Source organism: Coregonus lavaretus (genome assembly GCF_964263955.1).
Source record: "Coregonus lavaretus genome assembly, contig: HAP1_SCAFFOLD_905, whole genome shotgun sequence".
Taxonomy (NCBI): domain Eukaryota; kingdom Metazoa; phylum Chordata; class Actinopteri; order Salmoniformes; family Salmonidae; genus Coregonus; species Coregonus lavaretus.
Window position 1 is genome coordinate 59,912 of NW_028158401.1, and position 20,089 is coordinate 80,000.

Here is a 20,089-nt window from a genome sequence, read left to right on the forward strand (position 1 = left end):
GTTTTCTGGAGGGAGAGCCATGGCAGCGAGACCCTGGTTTCCAACCCTCCTCGGTTTTCTGGAAGGAGAGCCATGGCAGCGAGACCCTGGTTTCCAACCCTCCTCGGTTTTCTGGAGGGAGAGCCATGGCAGCGAGACCCTGGTTTCCAACCCTCCTCGGTTTTCTGGAAGGAGAGCCATGGCAGCGAGACCCTGGTTTCCAACCCTCCTCGGTTTTCTGGAAGGAGAGCCATGGCAGCTCCCTCACAGAAAGGGCCTGCTCTCACAGTTGGATGGCAGGACATGGCATCCCAGCCCAGACCAACTACAGCTATGGGTGTGGCTTCTGAAGAGTCCAACCCTTTACTGATTGGCTGCGATCCTGCTATTATCGCAACGTTACAGAACGCCAGAGCCCCATCGACCAGGATCATGTATGCTGGTCGCTGGAAGCTGTTTACCGAATGGCGCTCTACCAGGGTGGAGGAACCGGTGTCCTGCTCTGTACCTGTTATACTGAGCTCCCTTCAGAAACTATTGGACTCAGGTCGCTCTGCCTCTACCTTGAAGGTGTATGCCTCAGCCATATCATCTAACCATTTACGCATCGATGGAAAATCGAAAGGGGACCACTACTTCATCTGCCAATTCTTACAAGGTGTACGCCGGCTGCATCCCCCCAGGGCCGTCCGCGTGGAATCCTGGGATCTGCCACTTGTATTGGAGGCTTTGATGAAACCTCCATTCAAGTATACGGAGGAGCCGGACATAAAATTGTTCTCTCTGAAAACGTCTTTCTCTTAGCTATTTTATCAGTGAAACGTGTGAGTGAGCTCCATGCACTCTCTGAATGAAATATGCGCATCTAATACCTGGTCGTCGCCCTGCACGTTCTAAATATTTTACAAGGTCAACGTCGCATCCTGCCACACCATGGGCTCTGCCATTCTTCCAGCGGCACCGGTGCATTAATCAGAGGTTAGTGGTGCTATTCCTCGTCACCTTGTTGGTATGGGTCATCCATACCGTCAACCGTACTGACGGTCTGAAAGGTATGAAGTAGAACGGAAGTTAAGAATGTAACTATGGTTCTACGAATACCTGGAAGACCGTCACTGCTTTCCTGTCACTGGGAATCTTTTTGGGGCGAGAAGGTTCTCTGAGACGGTGCGCGGTCTGACGTACGGTTTTACATGAACCGCGGGGGGCACGTCCTCCCACGCTGTCACGGCACCGGCGTGACTTTGTTGTTATCATTACTCGACCTGCACGGAGCGCAACGGATATAATCCATGCTTTCAACTGTACTGACGGTCTTCCAGGTATTCGTAGAACCATAGTTACATTTGTAACTTCCGTTCTAAATAGTATCAGATAGGAGGTATTTGGCTTGAAACCACAGCAGATCCCTTATTGGTGCTATATAGAACCCTTTTTTGAAGGTTCTATAAAGAACCATGCTCATAAGGTTCTAAATGGAACATGTATGGTGATGTGAAGAACCCTTTCCTCAGGTTCTATAAAGAACCCTTAAAAGAGGTTCTATATTCATGGGTTGCACGTTGCGTCGCAATATTGTTTTGAGCGTCCGTTTTAGGACTGATGCCCAACTGAGCATTCTACTCAATGCATCCTCACTGGGCGCTGATGACGAGTTGGTCTGAAGTGCATTACCGTGGCTTGATGACACGATGACATTTCTAAAAGGCAAATAATCAGTAAGAAAACCTTCTGTCATCATTTTGATGTCGCCAGATTGACTCTAGATGAAGTATAACGTTAGCTAGCTAACGTTAGCATTGCTTGCTGATTATGACGAACTTTGCAAGCTAATGACATTGCCATCTGTGTCCAAGTACATTTTACAACATGATGATAATGGCAAAGTTGTTTCCTACTAAACACGTGCCTACTTTAGCAATGTCATCGTGTAATTTAGACAACACAGTCATCAGCCCCGGTTCAAAGTCATTAGCTCCCGTTCTACCTTTGAGCGTCAATATGAAAATGTATGCACTCACTAACTGTAAGTCGCTCTGGATAAGAGGGTCTGCTAAATGACTGTAAATGTAAAATGTAAAATGTAAAATGTAAAATATGGCTGATTACAACGGCAATGACGCGACCGAGAGACGGAAGTGCAACTCATGAACAGCACCAAAAAAAATGCTTCTGCTATGGTTGCAACCCTGTCTGGTGCTAGATAGAACCCTTCTTTATTGTTCTTTATAGAACCTTTATGGAGAATGGTTCTATAAATAACCTTTCTCAATCTGAAAGGTTCTTCGTAGATCCTTTTGAAGAACCATACAGGGTTGTTTATTCTGGTCAGCCATATTATATTGTTAAAACTCCATAGGTGTTATTATTGTGTTGATTGACAAGTTGGATCAAGTGAGCTACCTCTGGAACAGCTGGGCGTCCCTGAGGAGAGAAGTGAGACCCAATGACTGATTTTAGTCATCTGTTCTCAATTGACACAAGGCCATACATGAGTCTTTCACAAGACACCATGACTGGCCATTGTCATATATAATATGTAACGGCATAACACAACAGATTAGATATCCTGACATGACACTCTCACTCACGGTTGCACAAAAAGAGCTGTGCGCAATCCACGCCCCCCAAAAATTATAATGAGCCGCCTCCCCTACATTTTAATGATCACTAAAAGAGGAAAGAACCATTTTATGAACTGCAACGAACCATCGAAGAGCTCAAAGAGTTATTTGAGACATTATGGTTCCACGTAGAACCATCACCCTGCCCAAAGAACCCTAATTGTATAGAGTGTATGACTGTACTTATCAGCTTTACAGTCACAGACACTGGAGAAGAGAATCTATGGAACCTATAGCAGGACCACCGTCTCCCGCCAGATGCTCAAGCTGTTGTGGACGAACAGGAGGGAGGAAATAGAATGTGCCTTCCTAGGAGCAGTCAGGTCCATTTGACCTGCACAGAGACAGACAGACTTTCCCCCAGTGCCTTCATAGGACCAGTCAGGTCCATTTGACCTGCAGAGAGACAGACTTTTCCCCAGTGCCTCCATAGGACCAGTCAGGTCCAGTTGACCTGCAGAGAGACAGACTTTCCCCCAGTGCCTTCATAGGACCAGTCAGGTCAATTTGACCTGCAGAGAGACAGACTTTCCCCCAGTGCCTCCATAGGACCAGTCAGGTCCAGTTGACCTGCAGAGAGACAGACTTTCCCCCAGTGCCTTCCTAGGAGCAGTCAGGTCCATTTGACCTGCAGAGAGACAGACTTTCCCCCAGTGCCTTCATAGGACCAGTCAGGTCCATTTGACCTGCAGAGAGACAGACAGACTTTCCCCCAGTGCCTTCCTAGGACCAGTCAGGTCCAGTTGACCTGCAGAGAGACAGACTTTCCCCCAGTGCCTCCATAGGAGCAGTCAGGTCCATTTGACCTGCAGAGAGACAGACTTTCCCCCAGTGCCTCCATAGGACCAGTCAGGTCCATTTGACCTGCAGAGAGACAGACTTTCCCCCAGTGCCTTCATGGGACCAGTCAGGTCCATTTGACCTGCAGAGAGACAGACTTTCCCCCAGTGTCTTCATAGGACCAGAATGTAACTATGGTTCTACGAATACCTGGAAGACCAGTCAGGTCCATTTGACCTGCAGAGAGACAGACTTTCCCCCAGTGCCTTCCTAGGACCAGTCAGGTCCAGTTGACCTGCAGAGAGACAGACTTTCCCCCAGTGCCTTCATAGGACCAGTCAGGTCCATTTGACCTGCAGAGAGACAGACTTTCCCCCAGTGCCTTCCTAGGACCAGCATTCCTCACCTTACCAGCTGGTGCAGTGAACTGTCTGGCTGCTCTGTGTGTGTGTGTGTGTGTGTGTGTGTGTGTGTGTCTGTGCGTGTGTGTGTGTGTGTGTGTGTGTGTGTGTGTGTGTGTGTGTGTGTGTGTGTGTGTGTGTGTGTGTGTGTGTGTGTGTGTGTGTGTGTGTGTGTGTGTGTGTGTGTGTGTGTGTGTGTGTGTGCGTGCGTGCGTGCGTGTGTGCTTGTGTACGCTCACCCCTCCTCTTCCCACTACAGTGGTGATGTTCCCTTCCCCTACCTTCATTGTGGAGGTCCTTCCTTCTTTGTCCTGGTTCCCTTTTTATGGCAGATCTCCTGTAGACCACATGGACACGACCTTTCACCTCCACATCCTGCTGGCCCTTCTCTAAGGGCTCGATGAAAAACTCCCCGTTATCAGTCCGGATCAGGCCTGCCTGGAACAAGACACAGGTCTTCACATTAGTACACAGGCCTTCACATTAGTACACAGGCCTTCACATTAGTACACAGGCCTCCACATTAGTACACAGGCCTCCACATTAGTACACAGGCCTCCACATTAGTACACAGGCCTCCACATTAGTACACAGGCCTCCACATTAGTACACAGGCCTCCACATTAGTACACAGGCCTCCACATTAGTACACAGGCCTCCACATTAGTACACAGGCCTCCACATTAGTACACAGGCCTCCACATTAGTACACAGGCCTCCACATTAGTACACAGGCCTCCACATTAGTACACAGGCCTCCACATTAGTACACAGGCCTCCACATTAGTACACAGGCCTCCACATTAGTACACAGGCCTCCACATTAGTACACAGGCCTCCACATTAGTACACAGGCCTCCCCATTAGTACACAGGCCTCTATATTACTACACTCAGTGTTCAGAGGTTGTTGATTGGCTCTTCACAAGCCCTTAGTGTCAGCCCTAGGTATGGAAACACAACTTCCCCAGTATAATACCAGGATGTATACCATACCCCAGTATAATACCAGGATGTATACTATACCCCAGTATAATACCAGGATGTATACCATACCCCAGTATAATACCAGGATGTATACTATACTCCAGTATAATACCAGGATGTATACCATACCCCAGTATAATACCAGGATGTATACTATACCCCAGTATAATACCAGGATGTATACCATACCCCAGTATAATACCAGGATGTATACTATACCCCAGTATAATACCAGGATGTATACTATACCCCAGTATAATACCAGGATGTATACTATACCCCAGTATAATACCAGGATGTATACTATACCCCAGTATAATACCAGGATGTATACTATACCCCAGTATAATACCAGGATGTATACTATACCCCAGTATAATACCAGGATGTATACTATATCCCAGTATAATACCAGGATGTATACTATATCCCAGTATAATACCAGGATGTATACTATACCCCAGTATAATACCAGGATGTATACTATACCCCAGTATAGTATCTCTGGGAGTGGGAATCCACCTAAAGTACACCATGTGGACACATTACTGAAGAGCTCAGTGACTTTCAACGTGGCACCGTCATAGGATGCCACCTTTCCATATTTCTGTCCTGCTAGTGCTGCCCTGGTCAACTGTAAGTGCGGTTGCAAAGCTCACTACCGAGTTCCAAACTGCCTCTGGAAGCAACATCAGCACAATAATTGTTCGTCAGGAGCTTCATGAAATGGGTTTCCATGGCCGAGCAGCCGCACACAAGGCTAAGATCACCATGCGCAATGCCAAGCGTCGGCTGGAGTGGTGTAAAGCTCGCGGCTATTGGACTCTGGAGCAGTGGAAACGCATTCTCTGGAGTGATGAATCACGCTTCACCATCTGGCAGTCCGACGGACAAATCTGGGTTTGGCGGATGCCAGGAGAATTCTACCTGCCCCAATGCATAGTGCCAACTGTAAAGTTTGGTGGAGGAGGAATAATGTTTTTCATGGTTCGGCCAGTGGAGGGAAATCTTAACGCTACAGCATACAATGACATTCTAGACGATTCTGTGCTTCCAACTTTGTGGCAACAGTTTGGAGAAGGCCCTTTCCTGTTTCAGCATGACAATGCCCCCGTGCACAAAGCGAGGTCCATACAGAAATGGTTTGTCGAGATCGGTGCGGAAGAACTTGACTGGCCTGCACAGAGCCCTGACCTCAACCCCATCGAACATCTTTGGGATGAATTGGAATGCAGACTGCGAGCCAGGCCTAATCTCCAACATCAGTGCCCGACCTCACTAATGCTCTTGTGGCTGAATGGAAGCAAGTCCCCGTAGTAATGATCCAACATCTAGTGGAAAGCCTTCCCAGAAGAGTGGAGGCTGTTATAGCAGCAAAGGGGGGACCAACTCCATATTAATTCTCATGATTTGGGAATGAGATGTTTCGACGAGCAGGTGTCCACATACTTTTGCTCATGTAGTGTATGTTACACTAACAATTATTTGAATTCGCCTTAAAAAGCTCTTGTCAAAATGATTTCCCTTCTCTTCCATTTCCATCCTTGACTCTCCTCTTCTTTCAAGCTGTAATTGTAGTGGAGCTTATAATTATCAATTGGAAATTAGCCTACAGTGTATTGGGGAATCAATGGGGGAAATTACGCAGGTCGAAATAATTGAGAGAATTATTCAACAATGTTACTTTCAGAACTATTGAAAAAAGCAAATGATATCCGGTCGTTCAGTCTAGCATCTCTATTCATACGGATTTAGTTTGAACAATAATAGTAAAACAAATAAAGTAAACAAATAAAAATAAAGTAAACATTAAATTGTGGGGCTACTGTGAGGTAAACTCATTTTAAACCAATCACTGGAGAGGCAGAGGTCCATAATGACTTCTACACTGTACAAAGGACACAAGACCATCTCTCTCTCTCTAAATCTGTCTCATCTCAAATCTTTATGACCCCTGAGAGTTTGATTCAAAGCAAAGAGAGCGAGATGGCAGAGCCCAGGGTCTTCCATACAGTGAGGGAAAAAAGTATTTGATCCCCTGCTGATTTTGTACGTTTGCCCACTGACAAAGACATGATCAGTCTATATTTTTTATGGTAGGTGTATTTGAACAGTGAGAGACAGAATAACAACAAATAAATGCTGAAAAATGTATGTCAAAAATGTTATGAAATTGATTTGCATTTTAATGAGGGAAATAAGTATTTGGCCCCTCTGCAAAACATGACTTGGTACTTGGTGTCAAAACCCTTGTTGGCAATCACAGAGGTCAGACGTTTCTTGTAGTTGGCCACCAGGTTTGCACACATCTCAGGAGGGATTTTGTCCCACTCCTCTTTGCAGATCTTCTCCAAGTCATTAAGGTTTCGAGCCTGACGTTTGGCAACTCGAACCTTCAGCTCCCTCCACAGATTTTCTATGGGATTAAGGTCTGGAGACTGGCTAGGCCACTCCAGGACCTTAATGTGCTTCTTCTTGAGCCACTCCTTTGTTGCCTTGGCCGTGTGTTTTGGGTCATTGTCATGCTGGAATACCCATCCACGACCCATTTTCAATGCCCTGGCTGAGGGAAGGAGGTTCTCACCCAAGATTTGACGGTACATGGCCCTGTCCATCGTCCCTTTGATGTGGTGAAGTTGTCCTGTCCCCTTAGCAGAAAAACACCCCCAAAGCATAATGTTTCCACCTCCATGTTTGACGGTGGGGATGGTGTTCTTGGGGTAATAGGCAGCATTCCTCCTCCTCCAAACACAGCGAGTTCAGTTGATGCCAAAGAGCTCAATTTTGGTCTCATCTGACCACAACACTTTCACCCAGTTCTCCTCTGAATCATTCAGATGTTCATTGGCAAACTTCAGACGGGCCTGTATATGTGCTCTCTTGAGCAGGGGGACCTTGCGGGCGCTGCAGGATTTCAGTCCTTCACGGCGTAGTGTGTTACCAATTGTTTTCTTGGTGACTATGGTCCCAGCTGCCTTGAGATCATTGACAAGATCCTCCCGTGTAGTTCTGGGCTGATTCCTCACCGTTCTCATGATCATTGCAACTCCACGAGGTGAGATCTTGCATGGAGCCCCAGGCCGAGGGAGATTGACAGTTATTTTGTGTTTCTTCCATTTGCGAATTATCGCACCAACTGTTGTCACCTTCTCACCAAGCTGCTTGGCGATGGTCTTGTAGCCCATTCCAGCCTTGTGTAGGTCTACAATCTTGTCCCTGACATCCTTGGAGAGCTCTTTGGTCTTGGCCATGGTGGAGATTTTGGAATCTGATTGATTGATTGCTTCTGTGGACAGGTGTCTTTTATACAGGTAACAAGCTGAGATTAGGAGCACTCCCCTGTGCTCCTAATCTCAGCTCGTTACCTGTATAAAAGACACCTGGGAGCCAGAAATCTTTCTGATTGAGAGGGGGTCAAATACTTATTTCCCTCATTAAAATGCAAATCAATTTATCACATTTTTGACATGCGTTTTTCTGGATTTTTTTGTTTTTATTCTGTCTCTCACTGTTCAAATAAACCTACCATTAAAATTACAGACTGATCATTTCTTTGTGAGTGGGCAAACGTACAAAATCAGCAGGGGATCAAATACTTTTTTCCCTCACTGTATTAGTTTTGACTCCAGAGCCATGCCATCTGGCACAGTCATTTCTGCATGATTGTAGAGCACTCCTCTCCTCTCCAATCCTCCCCTCCCCTCTCCTCTCCTCCTCTCCAATCCTCCCCTCCCATTCTCTCCCCTCTCCCCTCTCCCCTCTCCCCTCTCCAATCCTCCTCTCCCCTCTCCTCCTCTCCAATCCTCTCCTCTCCCCCATCCTCTCCTCTCCTCTCCTCTCCTCTCCTCTCCTCTCCTCTCCCCCATCCACTCCTCTCCTCTCCTCTCCCCCATCCTCTCCTCTCCTCTCCTCTCCTCTCCTCTCCTCTCTCCAATCCTCTCCAGACTATAATTAACCATTTCAGTTCTCCAGCGGTTTGATGACGCAAGAGAGAAAATGTACATACCATGACGGAGAGAAGTTAACATTTACTCTCACATTTATAAATGGATGATGACATTTTGGTTTGGAAAATGTCATTAACAGTTTTGGATTCCTTTTGAAATGTGTGACACAGTAAACTTAGTTGGATGTGATGCTTTAGAGTCTTAGTACTCATGTCCAACATTCTCTGAGGAACCCACACCCTTTCCTTTAGAAAATACAGTAGCCCATCATTATACTGGTAAAAAAGAAGAACAAAAAACATCTGCATTTTGGCAGGGAGAGATATGTATTTCCAGATCCCAGACAAAATGCTACACAACTAAATATGCACAAGAAGTGAGAACAACTGTTTTGCAGCCAAATGTAACCTACACACAAACAAACACACACACACACACACACACACAGCTAAATGTAACCTACACACAAACACACACACCACACACACACACAGCTAAATGTAACCCCTCTCATAAAGACTCCTAAGCATCTTCTCATACATAACTTCCTGTGAGGAAAAACAAACTCAAGTTGGACACATCACAATAACACACTGGAGGAGGTGTGTAGCCTATGAGAGAGGACTGAGGGATCCATCACTTAAAAAAACCAGGAAATGCCAGGCAGGGAAATGTATGAATACTTCCTCTGTGGTCTTTTCTTTTACCAGCCAGCTGGCCGGTGGGCGGAAACTGAACCGGGGCTGTCTGGGGAGGACGTCTAGCTCCACCACTCTACACCGCTCTGGACCGCTACAGCAGCCAACCATCTGGGAGGCTGGGAGAGGAGGCGCAGATGGGGGGGGCAGCCTGGCCTACAGAGTCTAATGGAACTCACCTGGTGGAGCTTCCAAACAACCACAACCACTGATCTTTTCACTGTTTAATTCATCAGGTGGTCCTGTCATTGTGGCTCAGTTGGTAAGAGAAGAGTGTGGCGCTGTCAACATATAGTAGTCCTAGCCTATAGAAAGCTGATGGGATCCTCCTCTTTTGAACAGAGGCAATCGCTCTGTTTTTCTCACGCAATTGCATAGCCTATAGAAATGTTGCGCAACGTGAGCGCATGTTGCCGGGGCGGCAGGTAGCTTTAGTGGTTAAGAGCGTTGTGCCAGTAACCGAAAGGTCGCTGGTTCTAATCCCCGAGCCGACTAGGTGAAAAATCTGTCAATGTGCCCTTGAGCAAGGCACTTAGCCCTAATTGCTCATGTAAGTCGCTCTGGATAAGAGCGTCTGCTAAATGACCTAAAATGTAAATGTAAGATCAAGGTTGTGGGTTCAATTCCCGCAGGGATCACATCCACACACTGAAAAAGTTATACACTCAATGTACACTTTGGATATAAAGTGCTCTCACTCTATATATGTAATGGATATAAGAACTATATATTCATACTATGTCTCTCCCATTCTATGGAATGCCCACCGCCCTCATATGACATGTCTGCTAAAATGTTTCATCTGGTTCTTCAATGATAGACAGAACGGACAAGGTTAACTTTGATTTCGTACCAAACAAAATCCACCTTATTACATGGAATGTCCACGGGCTCCATGATGTGGGTAAAAAACATCAAGGTTCTTGAACACTTAAAGAGATTGTCAGCAGATGTGGTTTTCCTGCAAGAGTTACATAAAAATAAAAATCAAGAGTAATGTAATATTTAAAGAGGAGCTGGTTTGAAGAGACTATGCTGCCACCTAGTGTAGTAACAGCAGAGGTGTAGGTATCCTGATAAATAAGAATACGCCCTTTTCCCTTAGATCCCAGCACATGGACCCAGAAGGCCGTTTTCTAATGTTGAATTGTACCTTACATGGTGAAAAATACACATTGATTTCATTGTATATCCCACCAGGGGCAAATCTGGTGTTTTTGGAAAGAATTCAAGCGATATTAGATAATAGAAAATACTACTCCTTTTTTCTCAAAGTAAGAAAAGCAATTCAAGAATTGACTACATTTTTATTTCCAAAAATGCTCTCAACAATTTGCTGGGTTAGAAAATCTGTGACATAGTGATATCGGATTATTCTCCGGTATTATGCTGAATTACACCAACAGAAAATACACTTACTGACAGAATATGGAGAATGAACAGAGTGCATCTTCAAGACCCGAAATGTATTGAATACGTAAATGAAAAAATAAAAACCTTTACCATTACAAATGTAGACATAGAGGGCAGAGAAAAGCTGACCCCCGATATAATTTGGGATGCTTCTAAGGCGTGCATTAGGGGAATGATAACCTCATACTCGGCAAAAGTTAAATCTGAGTTAGAAATTAAAATTAAAGAAAAATAAATCACTATTTTAGAAAGAGCCCATAAAAAGAATTTACAAGGTAAAAAATGAAATTACATTTCTGAGCTTAAGCAGAAATATGATCTTTTACTTTTGAAGAGAGCCAAAAACTACAGGTTGAACTCAAATAAAGCATACTACTACTGGCAAATAAACCTGGTAAACATCTCGCAGCCCTCACAAAACAAATACACGGCAAACCAGTTATAATTTTTTTAAGATAAAGACACAAATGTGTTAATTAGAAACAAGAACGCAAAATTATTGACCATTTTAAAAGCTTCTATGAAAATCAATATAAAATCAGAATTAAACAACAGTGGGACCGTCTGCCCATTCACCCTCCAATCCAACGCTCAAGTACTTGAAAGTGACTGACGCATTTCGTTTAATCATATAATAGTTGTGAACAGACACAGACTAATCTGCCCAGACGTACTGTGGTTGGACACGTAAAGAATTCAATGTCACACGATAGTAGGAATGGACTCTGTCCCTGTCGACTTGGATGAGGTAACCCACCACCATCCTAACACCCCCCATCAGTTAGTTGATGTGATCCCAGACCGGATCCTAAATGGAACACTATTCCCTATTTTAGTGCACTACTTTTGAACAGTGCCCATAAGGGGGAATAGGGTGCCGTTTGGGACGCTCTCCGGCGCTGCTGTTGCTAGCTGGCTCACTCTGTATTTAACCCGATGGTAACAGAAATAGCTTGGTCTTCTCTTCCCAGTTCCCAGTCAGCGCAGTCATCCATCCCAGCAGCACTCTGTGTCTCACTAACACATGTCATTCCATCACACGTCATTGGTGTTAATTACCCCAACACATGAGAAACAGCACCCGTGTTATCCATCATTCATCGGCACCTAGAACAATAGTGGGATAGAGCTATCCTGGTACATCTGTAGGACACAGCTGTCGTGGTGTTAATACTGTTTCTCCCTCTCTTTCACTGTGTTCACCACCGCCATCTGCATCCATTACACTGACAACAGTTGTGTCCCAAATGGCACCCTGTTTCTTATATAGTGCACTAACTTATAACTCAAGAGACAGATGTGTCCTGGTCAAACGTAGTGCACTATAAAATGAACTACGGTGCCATTTGGGATGCATCCACAATTCTCATTTTCCTCCCCTAAACAACCACCACTGTGTGTCTGAGTCTGGTCAGTTTCCATTCACTGTGAGCCTCAGCCATATAGGCCTAAACCCTCTGGATGGGCTCCATTGTAAACTGTGCATCTACGAAGGCTACAGTGAGGGAAAAAAGTATTTGATCCCCTGCTGATTTTGTACGTTTGCCCACTGACAAAGAAATGATCAGTCTATAATTTGAATGGTAGGTTTATTTGAACATTGAGAGACAGAATAACAACAAAAAAATACAGAAAAACGCATGTCAAAAATGTTATAAATTGATTTGCATTTTAATGAGGGAAATATGTATTTGACCCCCTCTCAATCAGAAAGATTTCTGGCTCCCAGGTGTATTTTATACAGGTAACGAGCTGAGATTAGGAGCACACTCTTAAAGGGAGTGCTCCTAATCTCAGTTTGTTACCTGTATAAAAGACACCTGTCCATAGAAGCAATCAATCAATCAGATTCCGAACTCTCTACCATGGCCAAGACCAAAGAGCTCTCCAAGGATGTCAGGGACAAGATTGTAGACCTACAAAAGGCTGGAATGGGCTACAAGACCATCGTCAAGTAGCTTGGTGAGAAGGTGACAACAGTTGGTGCGATTATTCGCAAATGGAAGAAACACAAAAGACCTGTCAATCTCCCTCGGCCGGGGGCTCCATGCAAGATCTCACCTCGTGGAGTTGCAATGATCATGAGAATGGTGAGGAATCAGCCCAGAACTACACGGGAGGATCTTCTCAATGATCCCAAGGCAGCTGGGACCATAGTCACCAAGAAAACAATTGGTAACACACTACGCCGTGAAGGACTGAAATCCTGCAGCGCCCGCAAGGTCCCCCTGCTCAAGAAAGCACATATACAGGGCCATCTGAAGTTTGCCAATGAACATCTGAATGATTCAGAGGAGAACTGGGTGAAAGTGTTGTGGTCAGATGAGACCAAAATCGAGCTCTTTGGCATCAACTCAACTCGCCGTGTTTGGAGGAGGAGGAATGCTGCCAAGAACACCATCCCCACCGTCAAACATGGAGGTGGAAACATTATGCTTTGGGGGTGTTTTTCTGCTAAGGGGACAGGACAACTTCACCACATCAAAGGGACGATTGACGGGGCCATGTATCGTCCAATCTTGGGTGAGAACCTCCTTCCCTCAGCCAGGGCATTGAAAATGGGTTGTGGATGGGTATTCCAGCATGACAATGACCCAAAACACACGGCCAAGGCAACAAAGGAGTGGCTCAAGAAGAAGCACATTAAGGTCCTGGAGTGGCCTAGCCAATCTCTAGACCTTAATCCCATAGAAAATCTGTGGAGGGAGCTGAAGGTTCGAGTTGCCAAACATCAGCCTCGAAACCTTAATGACTTGGAGAAGATCTGCAAAGAGGAGTGGAACAAAATCCCTCCTGAGATGTGTGCAAACCTGGTGGCAAACTACAAGAAACGTCTGACCTCTGTGATTGCCAACAAGGGTTTTGCCACCAAGTACTAAGTCATGTTTCGCAGAGGGGTCAAATACTTATTTCCCTCATTAAAATGCAAATCAATTTATAACATTTTTGACATGCGTTTTTCTGGATTTTTTGTTGTTATTCTGTCTCTCACTGTTCAAATAAACCTACCATTAAAATTATAGACTGATCATGTCTTTGTCAGTGGGCAAACGTACAAAATCAGCAGGGGATCAAATACTTTTTTCCCTCACTGTATGTGGCAGGGAGGCAAGACATTAAGAACAAATATATCCAGAGGAAATCCATCAATATAAATACATGGGAATGTTGATACTGTAGCTGAGAAACTGTATGCTGCTGTACAGGGCTCTGGTTCTTACTGTCATGTGCTGGATGCCTGGGATAAACAGAGAGATAAACAGGGAGATAAACAGGGAGATAAACAGAGGGATGAACAGGGAGATGAACAGAGAGATGAACAGAGAGATGAACAGAGGGATAAACAGAGAGATGAACAGAGAGATGCACAGAGAGATGAACAGAGAGATGAACAGAGAGATGAACAGGGAGATGAACAGAGGGATGAACAGAGAGATGAACAGAGGGATGAACAGAGGGATGAACAGAGAGATGAACAGAGAGATGAACAGAGAGATGAACAGAGGGATGAACAGAGAGATGAACAGAGAGATGAACAGAGAGATGAACAGAGAGATGAACAGAGAGATGAACAGAGGGATGAACAGAGAGATGAACAGAGAGATGAACAGAGAGATGAACAATCTTGCCCCTCTGGGCACATGGCAGGGTACCAAGATAACGTAACCGTTACTGGGGGATGTCATGCCCTCTTTGAGAGAGGACTGACTTTATGTAGGGGAGTGGGGGCGTGAAAGAGGAGGGAGAGGACTGACTCTATGGGGAGTTAGGAGCTGTTCCTTCTTTGAGAGAGGAGAGAGGACTGACTCTATGGGGAGTTGGGAGCTGTTCCCTCAGAGAGGACTGACTCTATGGGGAGTTGAGAGCTGTTCCCCCTTTGAGAGAGGAGAGAGGACTGACTCTATGGGGAGTTGGGAGCTGTTCCCTCTCTGAGAGAGGAGAGAGGACTGACTCTATGGGGAGTTGGGAGCTGTTCCCTCAGAGAGAGGACTGACAATATGGGGAGTTGGGAGCTGTTCCCCCTTTGAGAGAGGAGAGAGGACTGAATCTATGGGGAGTTGGGAGCTGTTCCCTCTCTGAGAGAGGAGAGAGGACTGACTCTATGGGGAGTTGGGAGCTGTTCCCTCAGAGAGGAGAGAGGACTGACTCTATGGGGAGTTGGGAGCTGTTCCCTCTTTGAGAGAGGAGAGAGGACTGACTCTATGGGGAGTTGGGAGCTGTTCCCTCTCTGAGAGAGGAGAGAGGACTGACTCTATGGGGAGTTGGGAGCTGTTCCCTCAGAGAGGAGAGAGGACTGACTCTATGGGGAGTTGGGAGCTGTTCCCTCTCTGAGAGAGGACTGACTCTATGGGGAGTTGGGAGCTGTTCCCTCAGAGAGGAGAGAGGACTGACTCTATGGGGAGTTGGGAGCTGTTCCCTCTTTGAGAGAGGAGAGAGGACTGACTCTATGGGGAGTTGGGAGCTGTTCCCTCTCTGAGAGAGGAGAGAGGACTGACTCTATGGGGAGTTGGGAGCTGTTCCCTCTTTGAGAGAGGAGAGAGGACTGACTCTATGGGGAGTTGGGAGCTGTTCCCTCTTTGAGAGAGGAGAGAGGACTGACTCTATGGGGAGTTGGGAGCTGTTCCCTCAGAGAGGAGAGAGGACTGACTCTATGGGGAGTTGGGAGCTGTTCCCTCTTTGAGAGAGGAGAGAGGACTGACTCTATGGGGAGTTGGGAGCTGTTCCCTCAGAGAGGACAGAGGACTGACTCTATGGGGAGTTGGGAGCTGTTCCCTCTTTGAGAGAGGAGAGAGGACTGACTCTATGGGGAGTTGGGAGCTGTTCCCTCTCTGAGAGAGGAGAGAGGACTGACTCTATGGGGAGTTGGGAGCTGTTCCCTCTCTGAGAGAGGAGAGAGGACTGACTCTATGGGGAGTTGGGAGCTGTTCCCTCAGAGAGAGGAGAGAGGACTGACTCTATGGGGAGTTGGGAGCTGTTCCCTCTCTGAGAGAGGAGAGAGGACTGACTCTATGGGGAGTTGGGAGCTGTTCCCTCTTTGAGAGAGGAGAGAGGACTGACTCTATGGGGAGTTGGGAGCTGTTCCCTCTCTGAGAGAGGAGAGAGGACTGACTCTATGGGGAGTTGGGAGCTGTTCCCTCTTTGAGAGAGGAGAGAGGACTGACTCTATGGGGAGTTGGGAGCTGTTCCCTCTTTGAGAGAGGAGAGAGGACTGACTCTATGGGGAGTTGGGAGCTGTTCCCTCTTTGAGAGAGGAGAGAGGACTGACGTTCAGATGGTCTGAATGTCTACTGCTGCTGACCTTAGAGTCTGTCTACAGAGGCATAAAACAGTATTGCAGGATATCTTCTCTTGTCTGCATTCAGAATAACTACTTTAGCAATGGGAAAAATGACTAACGCTTAACTGTTAACTTGTTTTCCTTCACAATATTTACACATGTTTGGGACGGGGGGGATTGGAGAGCAAGTGTTTAAATTGTGCAGTATTTAGCAATAATAAATACAAGTCTTGAATGCACTTATTGTAATTCGCTCCGTACAAGCAAGTCTGCTAAATGACTAAATGAAGATCAGAGTTTCTCCTCCTGAAGTCTGAGCCTGCAGCAAGACATCCTTCCCTCTGAAGCCCTGGTAGCACTAGGGCTGCTTTGATAACACCCCGTCATGAAATAAATGATTTACTGGACCAACTGAACAAGATTAACCACAATAAGTTAACCCATTGGCTCACGTCAGATGGCGTCCCTCCTCCGCGACGCTCGTCCCTCAACCCATCTCCCTTGTAGGACGCGGAACTCATATTCAAATTTGAATATTGAGCATCTGCCATTCAAAAAATGTAAACATAGTTCCCAAAAAAAATTTGACCACTGCACTCTCGTATGACTCTCCATGAAATAGGCAGAATAACTAGCTAAATTATTACAATTGTTGTGACAGTGATTTAATACTTTGCAATTGTGAGAAAATTAAATAAACGGTGGCTACTAGTGAATTATTGACTACTTTTAATCAATTACAAAACTACATTTAATAAAAGTACAACGTCTAATGATTACTTTTCAACATTGCCTGCTCCCGAGCGTTCTCACTGCTTAGATTAACGTAATCTTGTAGGGCTTCCCTCATGCCCCTTTTCATGACGGTGCTAGCAGCCACAAATTCTGTGCAAGGACGCGTCAAGGACGTTGCCCCGCCAGTCCAGGGACTTGATCAGCTGTGTAGCTAACTGTTGTTTTAATGTCGTTAATATTGGACAACTTATGCTAGCTTTCGTGCCTATAGTCAAACTTCAGAAATACTGCTCATTGAAGCACAATAATCCTTAGCTAGATGTAAAATGGGGCGACTAAGACATTCCTCACCAGAAAAATGACATTAGCTTAGATTAATTCAGACAGTTTTGAGGCAGAAATGGAGTTCAGCAGACGATGTCACCAAGGTAATATTTTTGAACGTTAGACATCACATTGTAACCAGGCTACTTTTGATCTATAGTCCCAGTCGGTATTAAAGTGGAACTGAAACTGTTTTAACTGCTTTGCAGATATGAAACAAGCAGACAATCATAATATCAGTCAAAAACATCAAATTCCCAGTTTATGCTTCAAAACCAACTTCATAAGAGGTTTTAAAAATAGGCTCTATTTGACAAAAAATTACAGGCATTGTTGGCAGAATAGATGGATGCAGTTCAATGCATGATTCATATAATTCCCCAATACATTTCTTGATAGCGCAAAAAAAAATTGACTATCAGGTTGTAAATCACAGCTGGCCTGGTACATTGTTTGCTGCCTCCACCCATTCGAGTTTCAGTTTCAATGACTTAATATTCTGAACAAAAACGGACGACTGTAACTAAGGCTGGGAATGTCAATACTATCAGACTAGCAAGGGCAACGATCGCAAGTCAGTCATAACGTGGCTAACAGGCTAGCGTGTCAAACACAAGGCCTGGTGGGCCGAATAGGACACACAAGCCAGTACAAATGAGTCAACAGTTGAGTCATTTACTTTATGAAATTACAGCCTGATGCGCTAGCATCGGAGAATTCAATTTCAATTTGCATTGCTTTCGTGTGTCCCGTTTACAGCGCGCAGCGGAGGGAACGTGTACAGACACTTGCCACAGTCCTAGCTAGGCTACTAAAATGTTGCAGTCTGGCTTCGGTCTTTAAAGCTTGACAATAAATAACCAAAATTACAAAACCTGCCACAAGGCTACTATTCCCCATCTTTATCAGTGCAAATTTGACGGCTAACTAGCTGAAAACATTTGAGAGGGTTTATCTAATGTTCCCTCGTTAGGTTTTTAGCTCATCTCGCTCTGCCTAGCATTATTGTTGATCTTGTTATTGTTAATGTGCATAGGCAACTGATGGAGAGAGAGCCTACCTTTTCATGGTTATTTGATCAATAGGACTGTGAAGTTCCCGAATGTAAGAGGACTCCCGTGGTATTTACATATTTACAGAATACCATTCAGGTGTACTTTGTGGCTTTTGGTGAATGAGTTGTAATGATCTAAAGTCGAGCTGTTGCTACTGCCTGTAAACACACAGTCCAGTTCAAAGTGAATGATGTCAGGCCTGTGTGGCAAATAGCATATTTGCATATAGGCCTACTGTAGCTCTGATTGGCTATGGCGCACTGGTCTGCGTAGACTCCGGTCCTGGACAAGACATATGTTTTTATTATGTTTTATTTACTGCAGTGTCTATTAATTGTCCAAACGGACGGCCGCTTTCTCACTCTATATTGCTATAGAATTTTCACAAATGCCTTACTATACATAATTCCCAAACATTCTATGAATTTATGAAAACGTGAAAATGACCACATCTAAGTCCTCGCTTGTCAGAAAAAGTTTTTTTTAAAAAGGTGGTATATTTTTCTTGGGTGTTTATGCACAGATTTTAATACGATTTCATGTTGCTAAAATGCTGTCCACTTTAAAGTTCCACTTTAAAGATAGAACGTCACGGCCGGGCCCGCCTGTGGGCAAAACAAACTAGGTTACCCTACTGGCTCACAGCAAAAACTTTGACTTGTTTTAGTCAATTACAAAACTACATTTAATAAAAGTACAACATGTCTAATGATTACTTTTCAACATTGCCTGCTCCCGAGCGTTCTCACTACTTAGATTAACGTAATATTGTAGGGCTTCCCTCATGCCCCTTTTCATGACGGTGCTAGCAGCCACATGAGTGAGTGCTTGCTAGCTAGCTAGCTACCAATCGGAACATTAAGCTAGCCAGGACCAACAACTCAAATAAACGGACTATACAGCTACAAGTAGTGAGTGGCGTTACAAACGGACTACACTAAACAAGTTCATTGTCTTACCTGTGATTAAATGTTTTCACACACACGGAGCTACAGAGCTCTATATACAGTGGGGAAAAAAAGTATTTAGTCAGCCACCAATTGTGCAAGTTCTCCCACTTAAAAAGATGAGAGAGGCCTGTAATTTTCATCATAGGTACACGTCAACTATGACAGACAAAATTAGAAAAAAAATCCAGAAAATCACATTGTAGGATTTTTTATGAATTTATTTGCAAATTATGGTGGAAAATAAGTATTTGGTCAATAACAAAAGTTTCTCAATACTTTGTTATATACCCTTTGTTGGCAATGACACAGGTCAAACGTTTTCTGTAAGTCTTCACAAGGTTTTCACACACTGTTGCTGGTATTTTGGCCCATTCCTCCATGCAGATCTCCTCTAGAGCAGTGATGTTTTGCGGCTGTCGCTGGGCAACACAGACTTTCAACTCCCTCCAAAGATTTTCTATGGGGTTGAGATCTGGAGACTGGCTAGGCCACTAAAGGACCTTGAAATGCTTCTTACGAAGTCACTCCTTCGTTGCCCGGGCGGTGTGTTTGGGATCATTGTCATGCTGAAAGACCCAGCCACGTTTCATCTTCAATGCCCTTGCTGATGGAAGGAGGTTTTCACTCAAAATCTCACGATACATGGCCCCATTCATTCTTTCCTTTACACGGATCAGTCGTCCTGGTCCCTTTGCAGAAAAACAGCCCCAAAGCATGATGTTTCCACCCCCATGCTTCACAGTAGGTATGGTGTTCTTTGGATGCAACTCAGCATTCTTTGTCCTCCAAACACGACGAGTTGAGTTTTTACCAAAAAGTTATATTTTGGTTTCATCTGACCATATGACATTCTCCCAATCCTCTTCTGGATCATCCAAATGCACTCTAGCAAACTTCAGACGGGCCTGGACATTTACTG

At 45.0% G+C, this 20,089-nt stretch overlaps 1 protein-coding gene across 1 annotated transcript in view; it reads right to left on the bottom strand.

The window, feature by feature from the left end:
• LOC311124042 (A disintegrin and metalloproteinase with thrombospondin motifs 14-like) overlaps nucleotides 1-20,089 on the bottom strand; it is a gene marked incomplete at both ends in the record, with an annotated part of 95,608 nt that overhangs the window by 59,090 nt on the left and 16,429 nt on the right. The window contains one exon of the mRNA XM_084198256.1: nucleotides 4,066-4,222. Coding sequence (XP_084054382.1) covers nucleotides 4,066-4,222 — 157 coding nt within the window. The remainder of the gene's footprint in view (nucleotides 1-4,065; nucleotides 4,223-20,089) is intronic.